Source organism: Acipenser ruthenus, chromosome 3 (genome assembly GCF_902713425.1).
Source record: "Acipenser ruthenus chromosome 3, fAciRut3.2 maternal haplotype, whole genome shotgun sequence".
Classification (NCBI taxonomy): domain Eukaryota; kingdom Metazoa; phylum Chordata; class Actinopteri; order Acipenseriformes; family Acipenseridae; genus Acipenser; species Acipenser ruthenus.
This window is the reverse complement of record NC_081191.1, coordinates 87,437,623-87,462,254: the sequence shown is the minus strand read 5'-3', so window position 1 is coordinate 87,462,254 and position 24,632 is coordinate 87,437,623. Positions and strand designations below refer to the sequence as shown.

The following is a 24,632-nucleotide window of genomic DNA, read 5'->3' as shown; positions in this document are numbered from 1 at the left end:
CTTTTACAATGTTATGGCAGGGGTTTCCTTGTAGAAATACCGAGAACAACAACTGCGGCTCCTCCTTTCTGGATTGAAGGCTAATTACAAGATTTTTAGTGTGTTCTCATCAAACTGCAGCGTGTGCGATGACGGACTGTAGTTATCCCATTTGTGTGCAGCAACATTACTCTGCACTCATTGAATTTATTAATTTCCTGCCTAATAGACTGAAATAACAAGCCGATCTCTCCCAGCACATTTAAACACCTGGAGGCTCGGAGCCTGGAGGTACAAGGCGCTCAACACCTGGGGTGCTGTCCTGGGCAAATAAAAGGTGAAAGTGCAAGTTTCAGAAGTTTCCAGCAATAATACATTAGCTGTCAGATGTATTGTTTTGACAATTGCAGTAAATGCGGTAAAAAAAAAAAATATATATATTCTTATTCTCGCCTTTGGTATCTGCTGTTCTATAGGGTTATACTGTAGGGCGGTGAAGATCTAAGTATGTGGGTAACATCGGCACGAGTAGAAGTGAACGCACTGAGGCTGAAAGCTGAGGCCAGTCGACGTGCTATGAGTGCTGATATAACTCCCAAACAGACGCTTGCTGTCCTGTAACTTTACTAAAAAACACAGTTACTGTATATTTGTTTTCTATTCATGACCAGCCTTAAGTGATTTTCATTGAAAAGAGGGTAAAAGTGGATGAAGAGAACACCGTTAAGTGGTAGATTGTGATGTTTTGAATTGACTTAGCAGTTCAATGGAATTCCGAGAGGTGCCTCAATACTGTTCTGATATTGAGAATAAAGCACAGAAGAAACTAAGTATGGAACGGTTGAGGTCATGACTTGGGTTTCTCACGTTCTAGTTAGTTGAAACATCCACAGCAGTCTATAATAACCAAATAAATGTTCACCGCCCTGGGGTAATCACAAAAAGCATCAGTCTACATCAAAACCATCCTGTAATTTGTTGCACAGTGTACTGGCTAGAACAGCTACAGTAGTTGCATGCCTAGAGCAAATTGCATTCCTGCACTGATAGATTAAAATCATAAAATAATATTGTCAAATAAAAACAGCAGGGATTATTACATATGACAATAATCCCCAAAACACACACTGTCTCACAGCACAGTTTACTTTCCTGTTACACCAAACAAAAACAAAACAATACTCTAGCTGTTAGAGTCTCACTATAAAAGCAATCATACCAAGAAGTTATAAAAATGTATACACGCGCGCGCACACACACGCACACACACGCACACACAGAGGCCTATACCAACGCGCTCTCATGCAACATTTTAAATGCCTTGGTTAGGAAAGGTTCATTCAGACCACACGCTGCTTCATGTTATCTGCATGATCTGGTTCAATGTAGTGCCCACATTACTCTCTATCACTGCTAACACTAACCATTGGAAACAAGGAAGTCCTCTCTCTCTCTCTCTCTCTCTCCTCTCTCTCTCTCTCTCTCTCTCTCTCTCTCTCTCTCTCTCTCTCTCTCTCTCTCTCTCACACACACACACACACACACACACACACACACAAATCAAACCTGTTTTCTGTAATTCTGTAACGTTTAAACAGGTTTTTGATCCAGGAAATTAAATGTAATCTGCTGTAACATCTCTTAGAGCACCTTGACAGCAGGAACAGAGACCCCTCAGGGGGGTTCAGTCTCCTAATTGATGAGCAGGTTGCACAACAATCGGACACTGTAAATTAATAATAATTAATAACAAAATATTATTATTATTTGTTTATTTAGCAGACGCCTTTATCCAAGGCGACTTACAGAGACTCGGGTGTGTGAACTATGCAAACCGATTCGCTTTCTTAATCAAACACTCATTTCCAAAGTTGTTTCTTTTTACCCTCATATCTTGATTGAGTTGATCTCACCTGATTTTATTTGAACCTGCATTTTGTTCTGACTCTAATCGCTGAATTCATCTTATTAATTTCCACTGCATTAGTTTCTAGTAGTGTATTTCTAATTTAAACAATCTGGTATTCAGTTATAATACATGGTGAAAATAATATTTCACTTTTCACATTGTTGATTTTGGGAAACGTTTATGTTAGAACAGAGGGTACTGTAGGAAACACTTCTTCACACAGTGAGTGGCGAGGGTACGGAATGAGTTTCCTCATCATACTGTTGATGTCGATTCGTTGGGATCCTTTAACAAACTTTTGAGATCAACCAGCAACTAGGAACTGGACAAGCATTGATGGGCCTAGTAAACACTTAGGAAAAAAAAAGTTATGTATGAATCACAGAGGAATTGAGTGACAAGGAGAGCAGAGCGTGGGAGGGCAGCACTGGGGTCAGCACCCAGCCAGGAGGACAGCTCCCACTTCTCAAAACACACCTGTAAGAGGGAGGGAGAAGGGGGTCTCCATGTTTTTGTTGCCATGCTTTTCTTTGACCCCTGACATCATCAATTAATGATTTCCCAGAGCACAGCCAGTAATTAAACTATCACACATCCTTTGTGATGGATGGGGTTGAACAATATAAAGTGTGGAATATGACAAACTAGTGCTGGGACAATCCTTGTTCTTTTCATGTTCTGAAACAAGAGGACTAACGCACTAATGTGAGAGTAGAAGTGGCCCTTCACAAAGGGTTAACACATTATAGAGGTTGTGCTAGAATCCAAACGGAGCACACACACTCAGTGGACTACTGTAACTTGGAATAAATAGTTTAGAGCTTAAAGCGTTTGGATTTTTTCCCAAACCCCCAGCTCTGCACATACTGTATTGTATTACTTACAACGTTGAGAGAGAGAGGCTCTGCAAATAGTTTTTCAATAAAAGGAGCCAAGTACAGAATCAGTTCTTGAAACAAAGTGGAGTGGACAACATGCCAAACACAAAGTATCTGCTGTACGTACTGTCAAACAGAGACACTATTAAAATTAACAAGCATACACAGCAGGCTCTATACTGACATAATTACAATTATAACGTCATACATGGAAATATTTCAAAAGTCTCAATAAAATAGCATGCACTCAACAAAATCTCACTATCCTTGCGCCGCATTCTAAATACAGTAGCAATTGTGCAGTTTTCATTAACTCGTTTAAAGGCACGCTGTGCCACTGTATGCAACGCCTCAATGCAACTTTTTAACTGAAGGCAACTCTACAGTACTGATTGTATTGTTTGCAGTGCAGGAAAAGCCAAGGATATCCCTCAAAAAGCACAGCCCCACCATTGGATAGTTCGCAATTAGGATTCTGTTCAGGGTTCCAACACTTATGGCAGAATTATCATTTGCATATCAACTCCCGAAGAAGTGGAACTATTTCCACCATAGTATGAACATGAAATCTGATAATGTTTCTTTCTCTAGTTTTACAGATTGTATTTGGCAATTGCTTAGAACCTCCTGACAATGCTTCTCCTTCAGTCCACATTAATAAATAGATTTAGCAACAAACATTGTAACACCTGGAAGGGCTCATGCCTGTCAATACTGACAGAATGCTAAACAGCAGACATCTGGGTATTTCTATAATCCCCCCCAGGACATGTACGTTGCCGAGCACAGTCAAGAATACAAGTTACATCACTGTTGTGTGCACTCACACAGAACTAAGAACACCACAGAAACTGCATCTTCAACCTGCCCTTTGACTTCCCATCAACCTAAAGGTAACTATCTCCATGGAGACGAGAGCTTGTAGGTCACATGACAAGGAAAGCACCGTGTCATTAATCCATTATCCTGTGTCAGGCAGCAGGTATGCAAAACAGAGGGGGAAAAAAAGTTAATTTTAAATCAACTGTGACAAAAAACAGCGGCATTCATCCCCCGCCACAATTGTAATAAACGTAGAGCTTGAGTGTACATCCACTGTTATCGGCTTGGTAAAATGAATGACTTAAAAGACAGGTTGACTAATGTCTTCATATACAGTACTACAAATTCCTATTCAGATACTCTCAATAATTAAGCGCTCAGGTTTCATCAAAGCTGGATAATCACTCAGCTAAATATATACTTTAATTTCTGACAACGACAGGCAGACAGTCGGACTGATAGACATCCAGTACAGCTAAGTAACTTGCACGTATGTTGCTTGGCTGTGTCTACTATATCACCATCCCCATACAGTCTCACACACACACACACACACACACACACACACACACACACACACCTACATACAGTATTGCCACAAGAATCATAAGAATGATTTTTTAAAACCTTCCCATGACCTGTAGAGTTTTAACAAACCTTCACCACTTACTAGCAGTCCCAAACAGTCAATACAGCCATCTTTGACTGTTCACTCAATAATATACAGTATTTCCAGGTTAAAGCACAAAGAAGATCACTTTTCAAAATTGTATCAATTTCTGTCACCTAAAGTCGACATCTGTTTCATTTCCCCCCAGAGATGACTCAAGTTGGCATGCGATACAGTGGAGAGTGGAGAGATGTCACAGCTGCATGGTATAGTGGAGACGCCCCTGCATTACCAGCCCAAGGGCTGCACGGTGTAGTGGAGATGCCCCTGCATTACCAGCCCAAGGGCTGCACGGTGTAGTGGAGACGCCCCTGCATTACCAGACCAAGGGAGGCACGGTGTAGTGGAGACGCCCCTGCATTACCAGACCAAGGGAGGCACGGTGTAGTGGAGATGCCCCTGCATTACCAGACCAAGGGAGGCACGGTGTAGTGGAGACGCCCCTGCATTACCAGACCAAGGGATGGTGGTTAGCGGATTTACATTACAAGTGTTTGTAGCAACCAAAATATTTTAATAAATCTTACCCATCATGCACTTCCATTCTTTATAGTATGTACAGTTTCTCAGATGTGTAGTTTCGATACAATCATACAATATGATATTGCAAACATGTACTTTCATTTGAAAACATGACATCTGGTACTACACTAGGTACACGTAAGTTCTCAGTTTGCTTGCCTTCCCTTCCAGGAAGTCTCCTAGGTCATTTCACCTCAGTACTGTCTTCTGGGTCAAAGCATGTTACTGGCTGCAAAGCATGTCAGTCAATAGGGGGAGCAAATGGTTGGTTTCTGACAGTAAAAAGGCATGAAGGGGTGGGGACATTTTCACTCTCCAGGGGAAATAACCAGTAAAGTCCAAGACTGTCTGAAAACAAGGCATGCAAACACAGAATTCTTTAACTACACTATGTACCAGATAGTATATTTTTAAATGAAAATACATGTTTGCTAAAACAGATTTGTTTCGAAATTAAACATTTGGAAACCTACAGTACTGTATATAGACGTGTATGGTGTTATGTAAGTATTTGGTAAGCTACAATCACTTTAAAATGGGAAGATAACATTTTTAACACAGGCACCAGGTCCTCTGAGAAAATGAAACTTGCCGTCTTTCAAAACAACTGAAAACATGCATTTTCAAGAAATATAGGCGTGAGGATACTAATAGGGCACCAGGTTAGTTGATAAATTCATGTTTAATGTACTGGGTCGCAAAATAAAAGACATACTCCCGGACCTTGCCAAATTCAACCCTAACTCATTCATTACTGTCTTTTCTATCTTCTTGTATTATATATTACAGGGGTTTAGTGGGTCTTTTGTTTTATTCATTTGTTGCACCTAGTTAGCAATAAGGAGTCACTTCTTTAGTCCTACCCTGGGCCAGCAGCTACAGCAGGAATATCACCAGGGAAGCACAACAGAAGAACTGGTGTGTAAAAGGAAATATCCCCGAACACTCCAACCTTCCAGATGGAAGTCTACCCCACCCAGCAGAACCACAATAGCAGCACAGGTGCAGCATGCCAGAAAATGGCTTTCCATAGAATTTGCATTCTGCAGATGCAAACACAACAATCTCGGATCAATATAAACGCAATGAGTCTCATCACAGAAATGTCATTGCCTTTAAAGAGAAAAGTAGACAGAGCCGACAGAAGGGGGAATCTACCAGTTCACTCACAGACCCAGTCTCGCTGGAGACAGCGCCGGCCTGCTGAAAGAGGGAAATGATTTTACAAAGACCAGCCTGCTCACCCACAGTGGGTTTAGCAGATATAACACAGTTTCGGTTACGGATCACAGATTATTTTGTACATAGTAAAGAGTCTTATTTTTATTTATTTTTAAAAGGCGGAGCTCAAGGATGATCCTGCAGTGGTTCCCCTACCATTCTACAGGCCTGGCTGTGAATTTACAGCCAATGCAAGAAGTGGCCAATTATCGCATCGAAATATGATTGGGTGAGAAATGATACACAACGCAAGAAGCAGATTATCATTTACAGGCACTCGGGTAAATTTCATAACGATTTTTTCTCTCACCAACACAGTTAAATTTAAAAACAATATATACATAGCTAGCGCAAGCAGACCAAATTAGTTTGATTCCAGATCAAGCAATTATATTACAAAATATAATTTGTTGCTTATTAATATTTTAACGTTTGCATCATCTACAGTGTAACTTTAATGATGACATAAATATCGTGAGCGAATTAGTATAAAATGTTGGTTGGACCATGTTATTACTATCATCACCAATAGGTAGCTAGCTAGCTAAGTTACTAATATTTGGGGAAATGTTGAAGCTGCTTCACATACACTGAGATAGGCCTAAATGATTTAATTTTATCGAAATTATTACATACTGACATTTAATCGGAATTAGGCCCGACAGTCTGAAAGTAATTAATTCTCGTCTTGCTTCCATACCCTTCGCATTCAGGGCCGGTTACATTTAACTAGTATAATATATAGTGCACATGGCTTCCGTTTCCTGAATCCAGGAAAATTGGCCAGTGTGCCAAAAGCTGAAAATGAATTTACAAACCATTTTTTAAAAACATAACTACGAACTAATCCTAACTTTGCTGCCGTAAGTCATATTTGTTATAGTCAGAATCTGAGACTGTGTACCGAAGTGCTGTGTTGGTGGTACTCGTTCCCGCGACATGGCAAATCTTTCACAAATCGGGTTTTGTACAACTAAGCACCAATAAGCCAAAAGAAAGTGCTGAAATCAATAAATCATATAGAAAGTAATTATGGAAAAAAACAAAGACGAACATTTAGAGTGGACGCTTCACCTGGCTTCATTATGACAGTGACAAAAAAGTAACGTTCTGCCTTGTTTGGAGTCAGTTTCCCAGACTTGCAGATAAAACAGCAGCTTTATTTGTTGTGAATTCAACATTTCATTTACATCATATCCAGTCTCACAGTAAGATGGATACCCAGATATGCGATCAAATTGTCTATTTTTTTGATATGGGATCCAATGTGTTCAAGTCAAAAACGCCATTTACAATCAGGACTTGTTGGTATCACTCAGCAAGATTGGCGCTGACTTGGGAGAGGCTACACAAGCGACAACGCTCTGAGAAGGATTGTTATTATTTTGTATTATGAATATTGTTTTAATAGTGTTTATTATTAGGAATGGGAATTTCAAATAGTTTCCTATTTGAATACACAGGGTGCAACATTTTCTTGTATTCGATTACCCGAACTCTGGTCCCTTAAGCAGACAGCACAACAAGTTTGGATTACTTCTTTTAGCACTTGCTATATACATTATTTTACTTCAGTTCACACATTCAAAGTTCGCCGGTGGCATGCTCCCGGAAGCTGTTTCACCACTGGCTAGCAACAGCTGCAGAAGCTGCTGTGTACAGTCATTACAGCGGAACTCATGCAGGGATCTGTTAACATTAGCTAAAAACAAGGCAATAAAATTGGCAACATTTTCAAACAGAATACGATTACTGTAGAATGTTGCTATTACAAGCATTGTATAATTAATTAGGATCCTTACGTTTAATATGCAAATAGCAACGGGTTTAAGACTGACATAACACGTGTTAAGCATCTGCATTAAAATAAATAAAAGCAATACACTTTGCTTCTACTAGTAGCTAATGTATAAAGTTTTTTTTTTTATGTACTCGAATATGTAATATGCTATTCGAATAGTTTATTTTTATTTTTTATTTTCATGTAGTCTTGCATTTGACTACACTGACCCATCCCTAATCAGGATTATTATAATTCAGTTTTAGCGTTGCTGTGACCCTATGGTAACAGCTTGGTTGTGGGTTTGCTTGTGAAAAAATGATTATCATTTGCACACATACATTTTCAAATCTTGAAAACAGTGTTTTCATTTTCTGACAAGCACACAAATGTGTGCATGTTAAATGGCTGAAGTAAATATTGAAGGCTTCGTTTAGCCAATTTCTTTTGAGACGTGGGCTCTCTCTGGTTACCATACACAGTTAGAAACATACTGAAAATATAAATATATTGGGCCAGATAAAATTGCATCCGGGCCAGTAAAAACACTAGCTCAGTGGCCCAAGGGGCCAGTAGTTAAAAATCTAAATGTAGAGCCCTGGAATGGGTAAAGGATCCCAGGTACAGCCCCTGGCTGTACAACACTGACCATGGTATGTTTACAACCTTTAAAAAATAAATAGGTTGACTGATTTGTAACTCTAAAGGAAATGCTTTGTGTAACTAACGATTATACAATGTGAATAGCGTAAATTACCAATGAAGAAGTATAATGCTGTTAATAATCCATATGGGAGAGTATTTTCACTTATTTTGACACTTCCTCCAATGATCAGTTTTCAGTTTGCTTGCATGAATTAAGATTTGTGTGTTGAAGTGTCAATGTAAGGCAAATCAAACTTGTTAAATATCAAAGACGTGAGTGTTTGTCTGAAACACAGCCTGGAGGTTTACTGACTTCCTTTTTCCGAATATGATTATCAGAAGGCCATGGACGTTTCTTTCTCCAAGCCACGAAAAATAAGCTGCACAGACGGGCCTATGTGATTTTCTAGGGGAAACACTGTCCTGTATTACTGGCAGAATCCATGCTGCGGAGATCTGGAGTATGCCGTGCAAAGGGAAAAAAATGGCAAAGGTTGTTATTTCTGTCTCCTCCGCAACTGTGATTTTGTATGAAATACTAACTCAGTTGCAACAGTTGCAGACCATGTACATAATTTTCTAAAAGCCACCTCACTTCACAAATTCAGTTAAAGTGCTGCCTCTGGGAGCGCAGGATGAGTCACACAGCTTGGACGGCTTCGGTTCACGACCCCGAGGGAGGCGTCACATTGGCTCTAACTCTCCCGGGGTGGGGGATGGGAAACCATCCCTACTGACCAGACAATGAGCACATTCAGAGTGGATAAAAAGCAGGGCTGATCTCTGTTCTCTGGGATCGTTAGCCCACCTGCCGGCAATTCTGGCTTTGGGCTTGTGAGATTGGAGGATGCTCACACGCCCTCAGAACGTCTGTGCTGTGTGGGGACTCACTGCGGTGGGGAGAAAAAAACATTACTGGACATTCCAAATTGGGGGAAAATAAATAAAAATAATAATTGGTCACTCGAAAATTAAAAAAAAGGCATTAGTTAAAAAAACAATCTATACAAAAACAGAGCTTCACATGGACACAAATTGGATATTAAATACTGTAGTGTACAAAATGAAATATTCTGAAAATGTACAGGCTAGTACTCCTTTAACTATTATTCCTATGTCAACGGCCAAACAATTTTCAAAAAACAGTCTGTATTCTCTAGTATTTTCCTCTGGGTGGGATATTAATTGCTTAAACAGGACATGATAGCGCGCACACACACACACTCCAATACAGGCGTTGTCTAAAGCAAAGCGCTATACATATGCCAAGACATACTCACACAGGTTTAATAAACCGCAAGAAAAGTACAGCAAACAGAAATGCCTACTGAGTGTCAAGTGTTCAAAATATTAAATGGAAAGCAGCAATGTATAAAAAGCAATGACGACGTACCTAGGGCTGGGACGATAAGTGTTTTTTTTGTTTTTTTTTACTATCGATGCATCGTTTTCATTAAGACCTGATGCATCGATGCTTCGTTTTTTCATAACGCAAAAGAAACTTGTAAATAATAAGTACATATATTTTAATCAAATCTAATTACAAAAAGTAAATGTTTCTCCAGTTGAACTTAAAACTACACATTTATAATTATTTACGTCTAGTCACACTGTCAGCGAGATTCCCCACAAAAAGTTAATAAAACATTACAAATATTACTGTCTACCTTAAGATGTCTTGACAGCCACCGGATTAGAAAAAAAAAACTCCAACGGGGAACACAAGAATAAATATTTACAAGTCCAACGTAACAAAGTCTGTGATCTCTCCAGAGCTTATTTTCTGTTTTTATTCAGAATTGTTATGGCATCCACATTCTCCGGTTTCAAAGAAGAAGAACAGTTTTCTTTTTAACAGGTAAGTCCTCTGTGCTGCACTCACTTGTACAGGCACGATTTCTGTCATTTTCGAGGCTGTCCTCCACCAGGGTTGCCACGTCCGCGGTTTTCCCGCCAAATTGGGCTACTTTGAAAACCCAACCGCGGTATTTTTTTGGCAGCCGCGGGTTTCTATTTTTTTTATAGGCATGGTCCAATCAATTAAAAAAAAATTATAATAAAAGTCAAAAGGGACATATAAAACACTTGTCAGTGAGTCACCTGACTGATCCAGCGGTGAGCCTGCCCGTGAGTTGTTTACAGTTAGCACTACGCAAGGGAATAATCATTAGCGGAAGGAATCAAACATCAATCTTAATTGGAATTCATTTAGTAAGCCTATAGACTTCAAACTACAGTATATTTTATTAATCCTGGGAGTGAGAACAACTTAATTGAAAGGACACTAACATGAAAACTTCAGAGCAGGGGTAGGTTGAAATTGTTTTTTATTTTTAAGTTTTATTATGGTTGCATTTGGTGTAATTGAACTGAAGTTGACGAATGTATTATTAATTTATTGACTACTTAAATGTCTTATACTTATGTCACATACATTGTAATTGTTTTTTTTTTTAATCTTAATTTGTAATAACAGTATTTAATACTGTAATTTTACTATATATATATATATATATATATATATATATATATATATATATATATATATATATATAGGACTATACATACACACACACTGTAACCTATATCTTTTATTTATCTATAATGATGGTTATTGCATCTGGAATAATAACTTGCGCTGTCATTTATTGAGTTTCTGTCTTACAGGATGTAAAATATTGTACACTAGGCAGTAACAAGTAAATAGTATGTTTGTTTTGACAGGTACATGCCACTTATACACAGTCAGCCAGCTAGCCAGCTAGCCAGCTTCTCCATTCACAAGAATGTAAAGTAAGCATTTAAGTCTTTATAGAAATGTTATTTATATATCTGTATTCTTTATTACTATTAATTTAAAATATGTGTCTATGTCCTAAAGTAGGGCAGTTTAAGCCAGAATTCCCTAAAATGAATTATGTTTTGGTTAGTTAATGTGTAAAATTAAGTAACAATTTTTTTGCCTACTTTTGGGCTGTTTTGGAATCAGTCTTTTGGCTATTTTTGATTGAGCTTTTGGCTATAGACATCATACAGATCTGGCAACACTGTCTTCCACTGTCTACAAGTTAGACAGTGCTTCAGACACGCAGGCCTGTTTGGTTAGGAAATCCAGATGGCGAAATCGTGGGGTCAAGAAATGACACAAAACGCAGTGGCATATAACCTCATTACTTGGGTCATTCAGCTGATGTAAACAACGTAGCCGAAATGTTTTCCTCTGCACTCAAAAGTACTGTAGCCAGTTCGAATGCTTAGCTTCGTAAGATCTACTAAAGTAGCTGTGTCAGACTTTGGTCAAATCTGGGTTTGACAAAACAACAATAACTGGCCATTTTAATTCAAGGCGGCGTTTAAACATACAATAAACCGTGTTCCACCTTTTTTGTACGTCCTGTATTAACTTGAGAGGTGCTTTTTCTGTGTTCAGCATTTCTGTTTGTTTCCTATTTAAAGCGCTTGTTGCCACCTCACTCTTTAACATGTGCAACCAGTCTCCTTGCTGCTGCCACGTATGGACTTGTCGTACATCCTCCAAGCTTTTCTGAATGAAGAATTTATATTGTGCCCTGCTCACACTTTCCACACTACCAAAAAGTAACACAGCACGCTCGCTTGCAGAAAGATATTGCTCTGCAGACGTTGGCCGCGTTCTCATGAAATATAAGCTATTACTTTTGTAGCCTCTTCAAACTCTGATTGATCCCTTCTGCTAAATTCACAGCTGTGTTTTCTCTCGTGTAATTTTCGTGTCGCTAATACTTTTGACTCGAGTTCCCAGTTTTGCTTAATGTAATGGCAGGTGACTGTTAAAAACGCTTCATGCTTGTCCATACATCTGTAGTGATGGACACTGAATACACTCCTGACTTAAATCCTGTCAAAGATTTTCATTTGAACGTTCGTGATCCCGAGTAATGAATTTGGAGATTGTCTTTCGACAGGGCATTTCACAGCCCGGAGCAAGATTCACAATCAGATTTTTAAACGCATCTCCCTCTACTATACTAACAGGTCTGGTATCTTGTGTGACAACATCCACTATCAGGCCTGTTACTTGTTTTGCTCTGATGCTTTTTGGATTAACTTTCCAAAATAAGGTGTCACTGAAGGTGTTGCTTCCTTTTGTTTTTTACTTGTGTTCCCGCTGTCGTATTTTGTCGGTGCCGTCTTACTAAATGATCCCGCAGGTTGGTGGTATTGCCACAGAAGTTAATTAAAACTCCACAAATATCGCATTTTACGTTTCCATTTTGTTCTTTTGTAAAAAAAAAAAAAAAAACTTCCAAACGTCTGACGGCATTATTTATTTTAATGAGGGGGTCTACTCACCAACCTCCACGATTAGTTTGTATTTATCTGTGCATGCCAATACCCTGTTAAAAAAGAAACGACACTAGCACAAGGTACTGTAGGGATGTTAATACTGTAGTTTTGGTGTCAAATGTTTAGAATTGTTCCTAAACGTTTAACCAGTCACAGATATTCATGTCAAATATAGAGGTCAATCTGTAGTCTTCAAGGTGTGATAATTCTTTTCCTTATACAGGATACATGCTGTTGTGCATCACACAGGCTAACTCTTCTCATGATGGTTTTCTTGATGTTAAAGTTTAAACGTTTAACCACGTTTAATCCTAAAGCTTGAACATTTAGTAAATTGTGTTGTGGTCCACATGCAGTAGGACTTCTCATTATGGTGTGTTTGGTTGGTTACAAAAATTCTGCAATATGTTAATGTTTAAACATTTAGAGCCAGTGAGCCTAATCCAGACCAACATCACATTGCCAGTAATCCTCTTATCAAACACAGTTTGGCCATTACTTGGCAACACAGAAACTGACAGAAGGGTGGATCAGCAGTTTTAATAATAGAACCAGAACTGTTATCCTTAACAAAAAAAGAGTAACTGACAACAAAAGATGAATACATACCACACAATTACACAAAAGCAAGCCTGGGGTGTAGACTCAGAGAAACCTAAAGTCATGAAATTTGATCCTCCCCCTCCCCCACACACGTACAAGTATAAAATAGCAACACAATAGTTCAGGCCTATACTAGAATTAACAAAAAGAGAGACTCCCTCTACAGAATACATTAACTACTCTTTGTTTAACAATTCCTGTAAGAGGTTTGTCAAAGGGAGGGATTACTGTATATCTATTTACTGTATTATGCAGTAGTACAGTAACTATTTCAGGATCACACTGTTTTGAACAATTATTTTTATCCAATTTTTCTCCCAATTTTTGGAATGTCCAATTATTATTCAACCCGGCTCACTGGGAGAGATGAAGACGAGCACTCGCATCCTCCGAAAGGAGTGCCGTCAGCTGTCCGCTTTTTTCTGCTCTGCAATATGCTCAATAAATCGGAGGACAACGCAGTTCTGAATTGTGTACAGGCAGGCCTACAGGGGTCGCTGGTGTGCTGTGAGCCAAGGACTCCCTAGCCGACCTAACCCCTACCCCGCACCGGCAGCGCTTGGCCAATTGTGTGACCTGGAAACTCCCGTCCACGGTCAACAGTGGCATAGCTTGGATTTTAACCGCCGATCTCCAAGCTATAGGGTGCATCCTGCACTCCAGGCAGAGTGCCTTTACTGGATGCGCCACTCGGAAGCCCCTGGATCACACTATTTTATTTAAAAATATATGTACAGCTAAAAGAAGTGCTTTGGCCATACTGTAGCTTTAAGTGCATGTGCTGCATGTGTCTCAATTGCTCCACTTTCTGATTTCATTCCATTACAGAATTCACAATACAGGTAATATAGTGCAGTGAGAGCTCCTTGCCAGGGTCTGGGATTTAAAAAAAAAAAACCGACACAGAATATTGATATAATGTGATACGTACGCATATAGTGTTGCTTTTTCTTTGTTGTTGTATTCTCTGTGTTTTCCTCTGCAAATATTACGAAAACCTTACAAAACAGAATCTTCTTTATAACATTGCCCCTTCCGGTTTACGCTCTTTTCAGCTTGCAATTTTGATAAACTCACTGTTGTGACAGGCTGTTAATTTGTCTAATAAAATGGCAAGGAAAGAGGAAAGCAATCCCAGATACTGTACAACACATGGCTTGAAACTTTGTGAACCCCTCTGACTGATTCACTGATTAGAAGTGCAGTAACACACTCCACGGTGTTTAAATCCTGCCAAATATATGCAGGCTAGACACTGACTTCTAGATTATTATTTTTTTTGTTTTAATTTAGTAGTTGCCAATTAGTTTTTTGTTATTTTCTCCCCAATTTAGTAGTGCCCAATTATTTTGTTTAGCTCAGCTCACCGCTACCACCCCTGCGCTGACTCGGGAGGGGTGAAGACGAACACACGCTGTCCTCCGAAGCGTGTGCCGTCAGCCACCCGCTTTTTTACACACTGCAATGCTCGTTCGGCTGTGGAATAGCCTGGACTCTAACCGGTGACGTCCAGGCTATAGGGCGCATCCTGCACTCTACACGAGTGCTTTTACTGGATGCGCCACTCGGGAGCCCCGACGTCTAGATTTTTAAACATCTTTGAACAGTGTGTTGTGGGGCTTTGCATTCTCATGAAATAAGGCAGTACACACACTCAGATTCAGAAGAGATTCAGACGCTGCCACTCAAGATTTTACAATGAGATTTGTTTCCAGCCCACAAGCTCAGATGTGTAGTTATGCCTAAATGAATGTAGACTGTGAAAGTCGATTAAGTACGATCAACACTTGCAGGTGTAATGACTGCCATGATGCACTGTCACATACTGTAAAACTAGCAACCTATTCCACTATGTTTTACCTAAACTATTCGATGATGTCTAATCAGAAGTCATTCTACTGTACCCTATGTTCCCGCTAGCCGGTCGCCACAAGAGAAACATTTTCCCTTGTGGCTCAACTATTTTTGAAATTCCCCAAGTTCGCCACGGTGTCAAAGGCTTTGAAAGGGTACTTGTGTAAGACTGCCAGCACATTCAACATGTGCTGGTAGATGAATCATTACAGACTGTTTAGTTTGATTTTGCCCAATGAAAGCCCTTTAGCTTGATCATGTAACATATGCATGCCAAAAAAGTTTGGCGGGAGGGACAGAGGCTCTAATTAGAAACAGTCAGCGGACGGCTCTGCTTGTAAAAGAAAACATGGCATCCAAACGGAAATAAATGTTATAAAGAAAAAATTGTACAAATTACCAGAATCATGTTCCAAAAGATGTAGCCCAAGGATTACCAGTCACCCATGTACAAAAAACTGAAATATGACCGTGACACTAGTCACAGGGAGGTGAAGCAGTCATGGTTTCAAACATACCTTTTCACAGACGGCAAGCCAGAAACACGCACCTTCAAAAGATCACAGCTAAGTTTTTTTTTTTTCTCTTTAAAATGTGTTGAAATATATTTTGGAAATAGTAACAGAGTGGATTCAAAAGAGGAACAATTTAATAAAAGAAGGATTCGTCTCACTATGATATATTGAGTTTTAATGTCAGAATCGGTGCAATATTACTGTCAGTACTCCCAGGTGAAAGAACATGGTAAAAATAATAATAATAATAATAATAATAATAATAATAATAATAATAATAATAATAATAATAATAATAATTTTAAACACAGTAGTGGCTGTACAATCCTACTAATATAATCACGTAAGTACAATCTTGTGTAACTAGAGCTGCGGTTGGTCAGGGAGGCATTAATATTAACATACACTAACAGCACTGTCTACTGGCACAATTTTGCTTTACCGTTCTGTAGTGGAAAGAAAACCATGTCACAGTCAAAATAATGTAAAGGATTATGCAGCACATGAATATCTCTGCAAACCTATTCAGAATGTAGGAAATCTGTAATGATGTTTTTCACATGGGACTAAGTTTGGCATTTATTAAATGGGAATCAGAGTTATAGTGCAATTTAAATATAATATTTATGTGTATTGTAAATGGTAGGGTCTGGCATTTAAATATCTACTTGTTTTCAAATAAAACACACGTCTTTTTGCCTTGCTGAAACAGTATGTTTATAACTTGTTTAAAGTATTGTTATAAGTGGCTTAAGTTTTTCCAGTGTGGCTAAAAAATGTTAAGTTACTTTAGCCATAATGGCTAACTAAATGAAAGTCTTAGAGGGAACGTAGGCACCCCTAGTTTGCACCATTTTCTGGGAGGGATTCTAATCACATGACTAACCTTGTATAATAAATAAAATAATAAAGATCTGAAATTCTTTGCAAGGATCAACAACTTGAGAGAGAGAAAGAAAAAGAAAGGAAAGAAAATCTGTGTCAATGTCTATTTATAAACTCAGTCAAACGTTCAATTAAGAGTTCGGCAATTAGGTTTTAGAATAAGCTCAGTAGATCCGGTTTTACTGCAAAGCCCCTAGTGATGCACATGTGTATAGCGCTATATTAAAAAAAAAAAAGAAAATCAGTTGTTGCAATTATAAATCATGTAACCACTTTCAGCCAATCAAAATGTCAGATTTCAGAACATTCTAGAACATCTTGTTTTGCCATAAGCATCATCTTGAGACTACCGTGATTTATAAAAAACATAACTTATAATAAAGTTAATATGCAGTCTACTGTGGTATAAGAGGGTCTTCTAACTTCTTGCCCAACCCAAATTGCTCACGAGTAGACGCTTAACATAAGACAGACAGGGTCAACTGTACATATTAACTGAAAGAAGAGACAGGGTCACCTGGATGTAATATCACAGTGTTCCCTGGTAACCAGTTCCACAAACCGATGGGCCAGCTTGATGCCCTTGCATTAAAATAAATGGGCAGATCGCTTAAACCTGATTAGTAGCAGCTTGTGTTTGAGAGCAAATCTCAACACTAATCCTGTTAAAAGGGATTCCAATACTTTCACTGTGCCCTGGAAACCGCCAACAACCTCTTAGAAATCTGGGTCTGGATGTGAGAGTGGCAGGCCATCTGTATTGAGGGCATGGTTCCACTGGACTGCCACACAACGTGACAACTGCCAGCTCTGCTCAACCCTCTGCTGTGAAAACCAGACAAACACAGTAGAACAACTGCGTCATTTAGACAGAGAGAAAAAAGCGGTTTAACTTTATTTAAAAAAATATTAGACAAAATGTAATAGATTCAATGACAAACTTCGAAGTTTATCTTCACGTCTTCAAAGATATTGAAAAAGATCTATTCCGTTTCTCAAATCTACAAATAACTGCCTTTAGGAAGTACTTGTCGGCAAAGTACACACCTATTTATTAATGTGTTGATTTCAAAACAAGAAAAGCTGCTGTTCCCTCAACTTCACAGTTGACTGTCAATTGGCAATTAACTTCTGCACTGAGTGTTTTAAAAGCCGATTCAAAGCAAATTTTCCTCTCATCCGGTGCGCTGACATTTTTACTGCCGTACTAACAGGGAAAATATGTTGCAAAACTAGCAAATGCAACTGATTTCTTATGCAAACGTGACCTTTCGTTAAAACTAATTCTGGGATATGTATTTCTTTGTCAAGTTTAATTAGAGATAGCACATTGCCCAAGACTACAATCGCACAATTCACTACAGAGCGGACACATTTCTAAGGAAAGGAAAGTGAAAAAAAATAATGATTTCATATCAAAAGGATAAAAGAAAGGTTAGAAATAATCAGTGTGTTCAGTAATTAACACATTTTCATTCCATTTAATTAATACCGAACAACTTCAAATTTCTAAAAGGTAATTAGACGGAAAACACGAGTTTCGGCACACCCCTACAACGATTGTGAACACTCGCCAGATCGACATCCACAGTGAGGTATTAAACCAGGCCTGTTGGAAGAAGGACCTCCCTGGAATCACCTCATCAACGGTAATGAATTGAATCAAATTCAATCAAAGGTTTCCTAATGACGAAAGAATACACCAGCTGGACTCCATCGAACAACAGAGAAAAGCACTTTTTAGCTCAGACCAGTCTATCAGAAAGCAATTACAGCCTTAATGGTTTTCAGATAGGCTGATTTCTTACAGACCGTTTCTCAAGTGGTTTGTGGATTGAGGAGACCCAGATAAAAGAAGGTTCATTAAATCACGTGGTTATAATAATAATAATAATAATAATTTCTCAGAATCTAAACGTTTACAAATATTTCATCCATAACTGTTAACACTTAATAGTGCAGAATTTAGACACTAAAAGAAACATAATTAATTCAACGACAGATGTTTCAGCTATAAGCCTTTCAATGTCTTCAAAATCAGTCGACACTGAAAAAACTACTAGCTGATATGTTTCTCATTGAATTTATAAAAATATTTGTATAAAATGAAGATTTTACCAGATTGCAACCCGAAACATCAATATAAGGCAAGATGATCGGTGCAAAATCATGGCAGTTATCAAACGTTCACCCTGTAGAGTGACAGGCGGACATACAGAGGGACGGACGCATGCAGCGCTTATGGGTCCCCACATTTGCATGAAGATCCTAAAAACTGATTTTTAGCAGGATAACTAAATCACTAAAAGTTTGCCCAGTTATAGGACCATTGTCTTGACCTGCAGCCAGCCTGCCTGGTTTTATTTTATTACACTACAGAAGACATTGAACTCGCTGAAATGGTATTGGGATTGTAATTTTACAAATTCATTGTCATCTGTAGTTTGTAGGTGACTGAGGGTCGCTGCTGTCTTCTAGAGCCCCTTTCACACTGGCACTCCTACCCTGGTCCTGGCTAACCGGGTCACAATCCTGTGTAGTGTGAAACCACCTACCTGGATCGGACCCGGGTTAACCCGGGTCCCAGCGACCCACTTCAGGATGTGGGTTGACACGCTTTGACCCGGGTTGAGCGAGACAAAATGCATGACGGACGATGAAAAAACAAACAGCCACGCCTGTGTGAAGGTTTCACTTCTGCAAGGAACATTTCTGTTTATTCTGTTTAGCCATATTTTTGTGGATTGAGACACAGCATGAGTCAGATTGCAGCAGGGATGTAGAAACATTTGCTCTAATTAAAAATGTGTCCAACGGTTCAATCCGGAGAAGCTTGGATGGAAACGTCAGTAACAAGCTGCTTCCAGGGCACTGATACGCACATTGTGTACTTGCGTCTGTCATCCAGGTCAACCCTGCTTTATCAAAAGCAGTGTGAAATCGCATAGCCAACCCGCATGAAACCGGGTCCTGCCCGGGTAGGTTCAGACCTGGGTAGAGCATGCCAGTGTGAAAGAGGCTTATAAGACCCTTAAAATCCTCTGCCTGGATAAAGATTACATAATTGAATTGAATTACTCCATGGCAGTTCATGTTTTCCATCAACAATGTTAAAGGTTTAAAATATTGGGCGGAACTTGTTATATCTTGTTATACTATTACACTGACAGTTACTATATATTGTATTAGTGCAACAATATAAAGCAAAACAATTGATAAGCCCAATAATTGGCATATACTTATATTACTACTAGATAGCACCACACTCAGAAACACGGATTCTTGAGAAAAAACTAAGAGACAGGGTAGCAACAATAGTCTGCTATGCTGGCGTGGTCAGGGATAGATAACGCCATTGCTGGGAAAACCTTACGAACTAAAATGTATCTTTAACGACAAAATACTGTGATCCAGACTTCTGCTATTAGCATTAAACACCTTGCAGTATAACATACCGGTACATATCAAGGAAAATAGGCTTTTAGTTGAACTAGTATATTAGGATTCTAACAACATGCAGCTGCAGAAATCCTACCTTGCGGCCCGGCTATTTATTCTGCACTTTAGTCAAGCTGTGTATTATTAATACATACATACAAGGTCCATTCGGTAATAATATGAATAAAATGACACGCTAACATCACTGTATGTACTGCACTGTCCGAACAAGACCAACACGAACGAGTTCTGAATTGAGACGACTACAGGCGCCGTGCAATTCTCTGAATTTAACTGGGGGATCTGGGTGGAGAGCGGAGGAAGCCTAGTAAAATAGACATGCGTTTTTATGAGCATGCAAGTGACTTGTCTAGAACAGAATTTTTTTTGGCAGCACTATTACAAAAAAAAAAAACACGAGAAAAAAAATATACCAGTGTCGGTTTCATTATAGCAGTGCACAGTAGCCAAGTACACATACGGTGTACAGAATAGCTACGCCACCACCGCAACACATCACGAAATGAGAAGACGGCGGCGGGGAGATTGTGTACGCTGCTCTGTTACCGTATTTACATTTTAAAATAATGAAACAAATAAATAGGGTCACCAATTGTTCATATAGTTTAAACAAAGCCATTCACCCGACTTTTTTTTCTTTTTAAGCAGCATACAGGGTGACAGGTGCACCATAGAACAACCTCGCTTAGCGCAAAGTAAAATGCGAAGCATGTACTGTAACTGCATCATCATCATAGTAACAGCAGCACACCACCAGCTGAATTGTGAAGCTCAAGCCAGTGCCGCCGCTCGGAATTTTGCAGCTGTGCGAGTGCCAGATGCTTGCTCCTCCTGATCACGCGCTCCACAGAACGTGAATAATACACACACCTTGTGAATAATACACACACCTTGCACCTCGACATGTGCCAGATATAAAAACAAACAAGAAGAAAGCAATTATTAATTGCATTAATATATATATATATATATATATATATATATATATATATATATATATATATATATATATATATATATATATATATATATATATATAACGGTATTATACACAATTATATATATTTTATTATAATGCAATAAACACAAATATAATAATTCTACCGGGGTATTAAAATCGCTGCATACTGTTGTACTACTAAAAAAAACGCTGTTTTAAAGGATTAAATATTCTGACAAATCATTAAAATTGTGCAACTAATACGGTAAATCTTGGAAAGCGAACGAGCGAGTGCGCGCACCACCTCTGCTTCTCGTCCCACATTTGTTGCTGCCCCGCCGTGCACGAGCCCTGCTATTTGAACATTAGAACATTGAGCCGGTGAAACCTGCTCGAGCCACCACCACCGGGATGATAGATAAGAATTAAAAAGGCAAGCAAGCTGACCCGACCCGTTAAACACACAACACTAGGACTGGCAAAAATGCAGGACTATCTACTGTATTTATATCTATTTAAAACAAAAAAACATTTCTTAATATATATATATATATATATATATATATATATATATATATATATATATATATATATATATATATATATATACTTTAAAACTGACTGAAAAGATACGACCCCCAACCACCCGCTCCGTGCATATGAATGAATAAGATAGAAACCTCGGCTTCACAGTCGCCGAGGTGCTGATGATGCTTATAAAGACAGAGGACACTTACAAGGATCCAAACGCAAATTGGATCTGGGAATAAAAAAAGCCAAAGCAATTGCCTACCTCTCTGCCATTTTCCCGCGTTTCCCTGTTAAATGCCGATATTAATAATCCTTGCAATGTTAGTCATGGTTTCAAACGCTCTGCTGCAGCAGTCTGTCGCTTCTGTCTAAATTTAACAACCACCCTCTCTCTCTCTCTCTCTCTCTCTCTCTCTCTCTCTTTCCTCGGCTCCGTCACCCAACCGCCGGGGGCGAGCACGCACTGCCAAAGACCGGCAGTTTCCATAGAGGCACGCAGACGCTAAGTGCGATGTATGTTAAAATGTTTGTTTTTTTTTAAGCCATAAAACCAATGATGTTTTTGGATATTGTGCCTAATAATCAAGGTACTTTTTGTTGACTATAAAATTAACACGATGGAATAAATTGTTTTAATAAACTCTTTTGTTTGTTTTGCAATGAAAATGGCGTCACTTTAACAGGTGTGTTGTTTTAAAACAAACAGAGGAGATGGAAGGAAGCTTTAAATTTAAAAAAATCAGTTATTTATTTTAATTTAGTTTAACAATGAACCATTGCTGTGGTATACCATTAAACAGTGCTTTCCTTAAATACTACTTAAAAGAAACCATAAATATAAACATAAATGTTGCCATGCTAGACTGTTCCAAACCTGTTTGGTAGGTGACCCCCTCATTAACTTGTCAAACCCTCCTTTTATACTTTGCTTTCCACATAACTGCCTCATTCCCATGTTCCTTAGAGAAATGTGCCCGAGCCCTGCATTCCTCAACAGAACCTGCAATCCCCAAAACACCTAATTAACTAACTAACTGAAAAGTACTTTCAGAAATACCAATGTGTTAAAAAGAAGCAAACAGCGAGAAACATTGTGCAATAGAACAACACATAATACAATATGAATTAGTGTACAACTGCATAGTACAACACAAAATGAGATGATACAAATACAGTCCCAATTAAGGGCTGCAGCAGGTGCAATATTAAAGACAGTATTGCAAAAAACAGTTTTCTACAGTCCTATAATGTTCTTAGCTTTTGAGAAGTCTGTCCGTAATGTTAAACCCTAGCAGTTGCTTCCACAGACTCAATTAGCACACCTCTTGGACTACCTAATGTCATCCTAAAGTAAAGTGGTCCAGGATTAATCCTAATCCGGGTCTGTGAAGCCAGCCATAAGGCTGGGTTCAAACCAAGTTCCTGAACCTGAGTCTCACCAAGCTTTAAAACAAAGTGCCTAGTTATAAAATAGTGTGGCGCAAACATGGGCTCAAACTGTATGTCCATCCACTAAGACTTAAGAGGGGTCTGTATGAAGCTTTGGAGTATGAATGGTCAAACTGATTTGAATTCAGGAATGTCCTGTGGTACTATAGTTCATAATTCTGATTTTATACTGTTTATGTAACTGCGTTTTCCAAAAACTAGTTTGAGTGTCTGCTGTTCGACTTGTGTAGCCAATGGAAGTGCAACAATTTATACAGAGCAGCAAAAGAAACTTATCACTATTATAACACATTTATTTTAGAAAAAAATAAGGTATATAAACGATGGACATTGACAAAATGTTTTTGGTTTCTTTTTAATCACTCGATCATTCATCCTTGACCATGACACGCTTGAGTGACTATGACTGAAGCATATGCACTTAATCACCTAATTAGTGAGACAGTTCAGTGGACACTGGATATGGAGTGATTTCAGCTGTTGAATTGCAAGCTTGAATAAAAGCAATAAAGAAAATCACAGAAAAAAAAACAATATGCCACGTCTGTCAAGAGCAGCGCCTTCGTGCAATCGGCATGTTGGAGGCTGGACTAGGGCAGCGTACTGTGGCTCGCCGTCTTGGGTGCTCACAGCCAGTGTAACCGGTATATGGTGCACTATTAATCCTACACCAAAGATCCTGACCAGTGCCATGTTTTCACTGCAGCCACTATTGTTTAGAGCAGGGGTGCACAATTCCGATCCTGGAGGGCCGGATCCCTCCTGGCTTGTGTTCCAACTGTGTTCTAAATTACTTAATTAGACCAATAATTGGTAATAATTGATCCAATTAAGTAATTTAGGGCAAAGTTGGAACAAAAGCCAGGAGGGACACCGGCCCTCCAGGACCGGAATTGTGCACCCCTGGTTTAGAGTGTACGAATGTGTAGTCTTAGATTAGAATGAGCGCCAACACTGAGTTAAGGCATTACTGGAGAGGAGATGAATGGTGAACCGAGCCATCTTTTGCTTATATATATATATAATATATTTTCTTTTAGTCCAAATACCAAATACTATGGATATGCAAAAACAAATCTGCATATCTCTCTTGTCATTAAGCAACCAACTGCTTCTGAGGTGAAATGACCCAGGAAGAGCAAGCATAACAGATATCATGAAAATAAGGCATAGTGCACCATTGAGACCTGTGTAGCTAATGGAAGTGCAAAGCAGGTAAGATTTAGGGAATTATTTTGTTAGCAACACTCCCTGTAATACAGTCCTACTTTAGAAAGCAAATCCCCTGGATAATATTGTTCTTACTCTTGTCATGCTGTCACAAAGATTGCAAATCCCATTAGCTGGAAGAGAAACACACCCCAGCTTATGCTGACTCAAACACCAGGCTCTAAAAATGTTAAGATGAACAATTACAGTATAGCCAGTAAACTGAGAGGTTGTAGCTAATAAAATAATTTAATAAATCTTTACCAGTAGTGCACTTTCACTCACTATGTAGGTCACATCTGAAAGAAACACAAGTTCTAGCAAACATGTATTTTCATTTTAAAACATGACACCTGAAGCTCTTTGCTTGCTTTGCCTTCCAGGAACTCTGGTACTGCTTTACTTGTCGTGTCTTCGGGGTCAAAACATCTTACT

General features: G+C 38.8%; 1 protein-coding gene across 2 annotated transcripts in view; it reads right to left on the bottom strand.

The window, feature by feature from the left end:
* LOC117435568 (rho GTPase-activating protein 39-like) overlaps positions 1-21,980 on the bottom strand; it is a 121,169-nt gene extending 99,189 nt beyond the window's left edge. For both annotated transcript variants that reach the window (XM_034058864.3, XM_034058865.3), the window contains exon 1: positions 21,802-21,980. In XM_034058864.3, coding sequence (XP_033914755.3) covers positions 21,802-21,812 — 11 coding nt within the window. In that variant the 5' untranslated portion in view covers positions 21,813-21,980. The remainder of the gene's footprint in view (positions 1-21,801) is intronic.
* Positions 21,981-24,632: the final 2,652 nt, after the last annotated feature.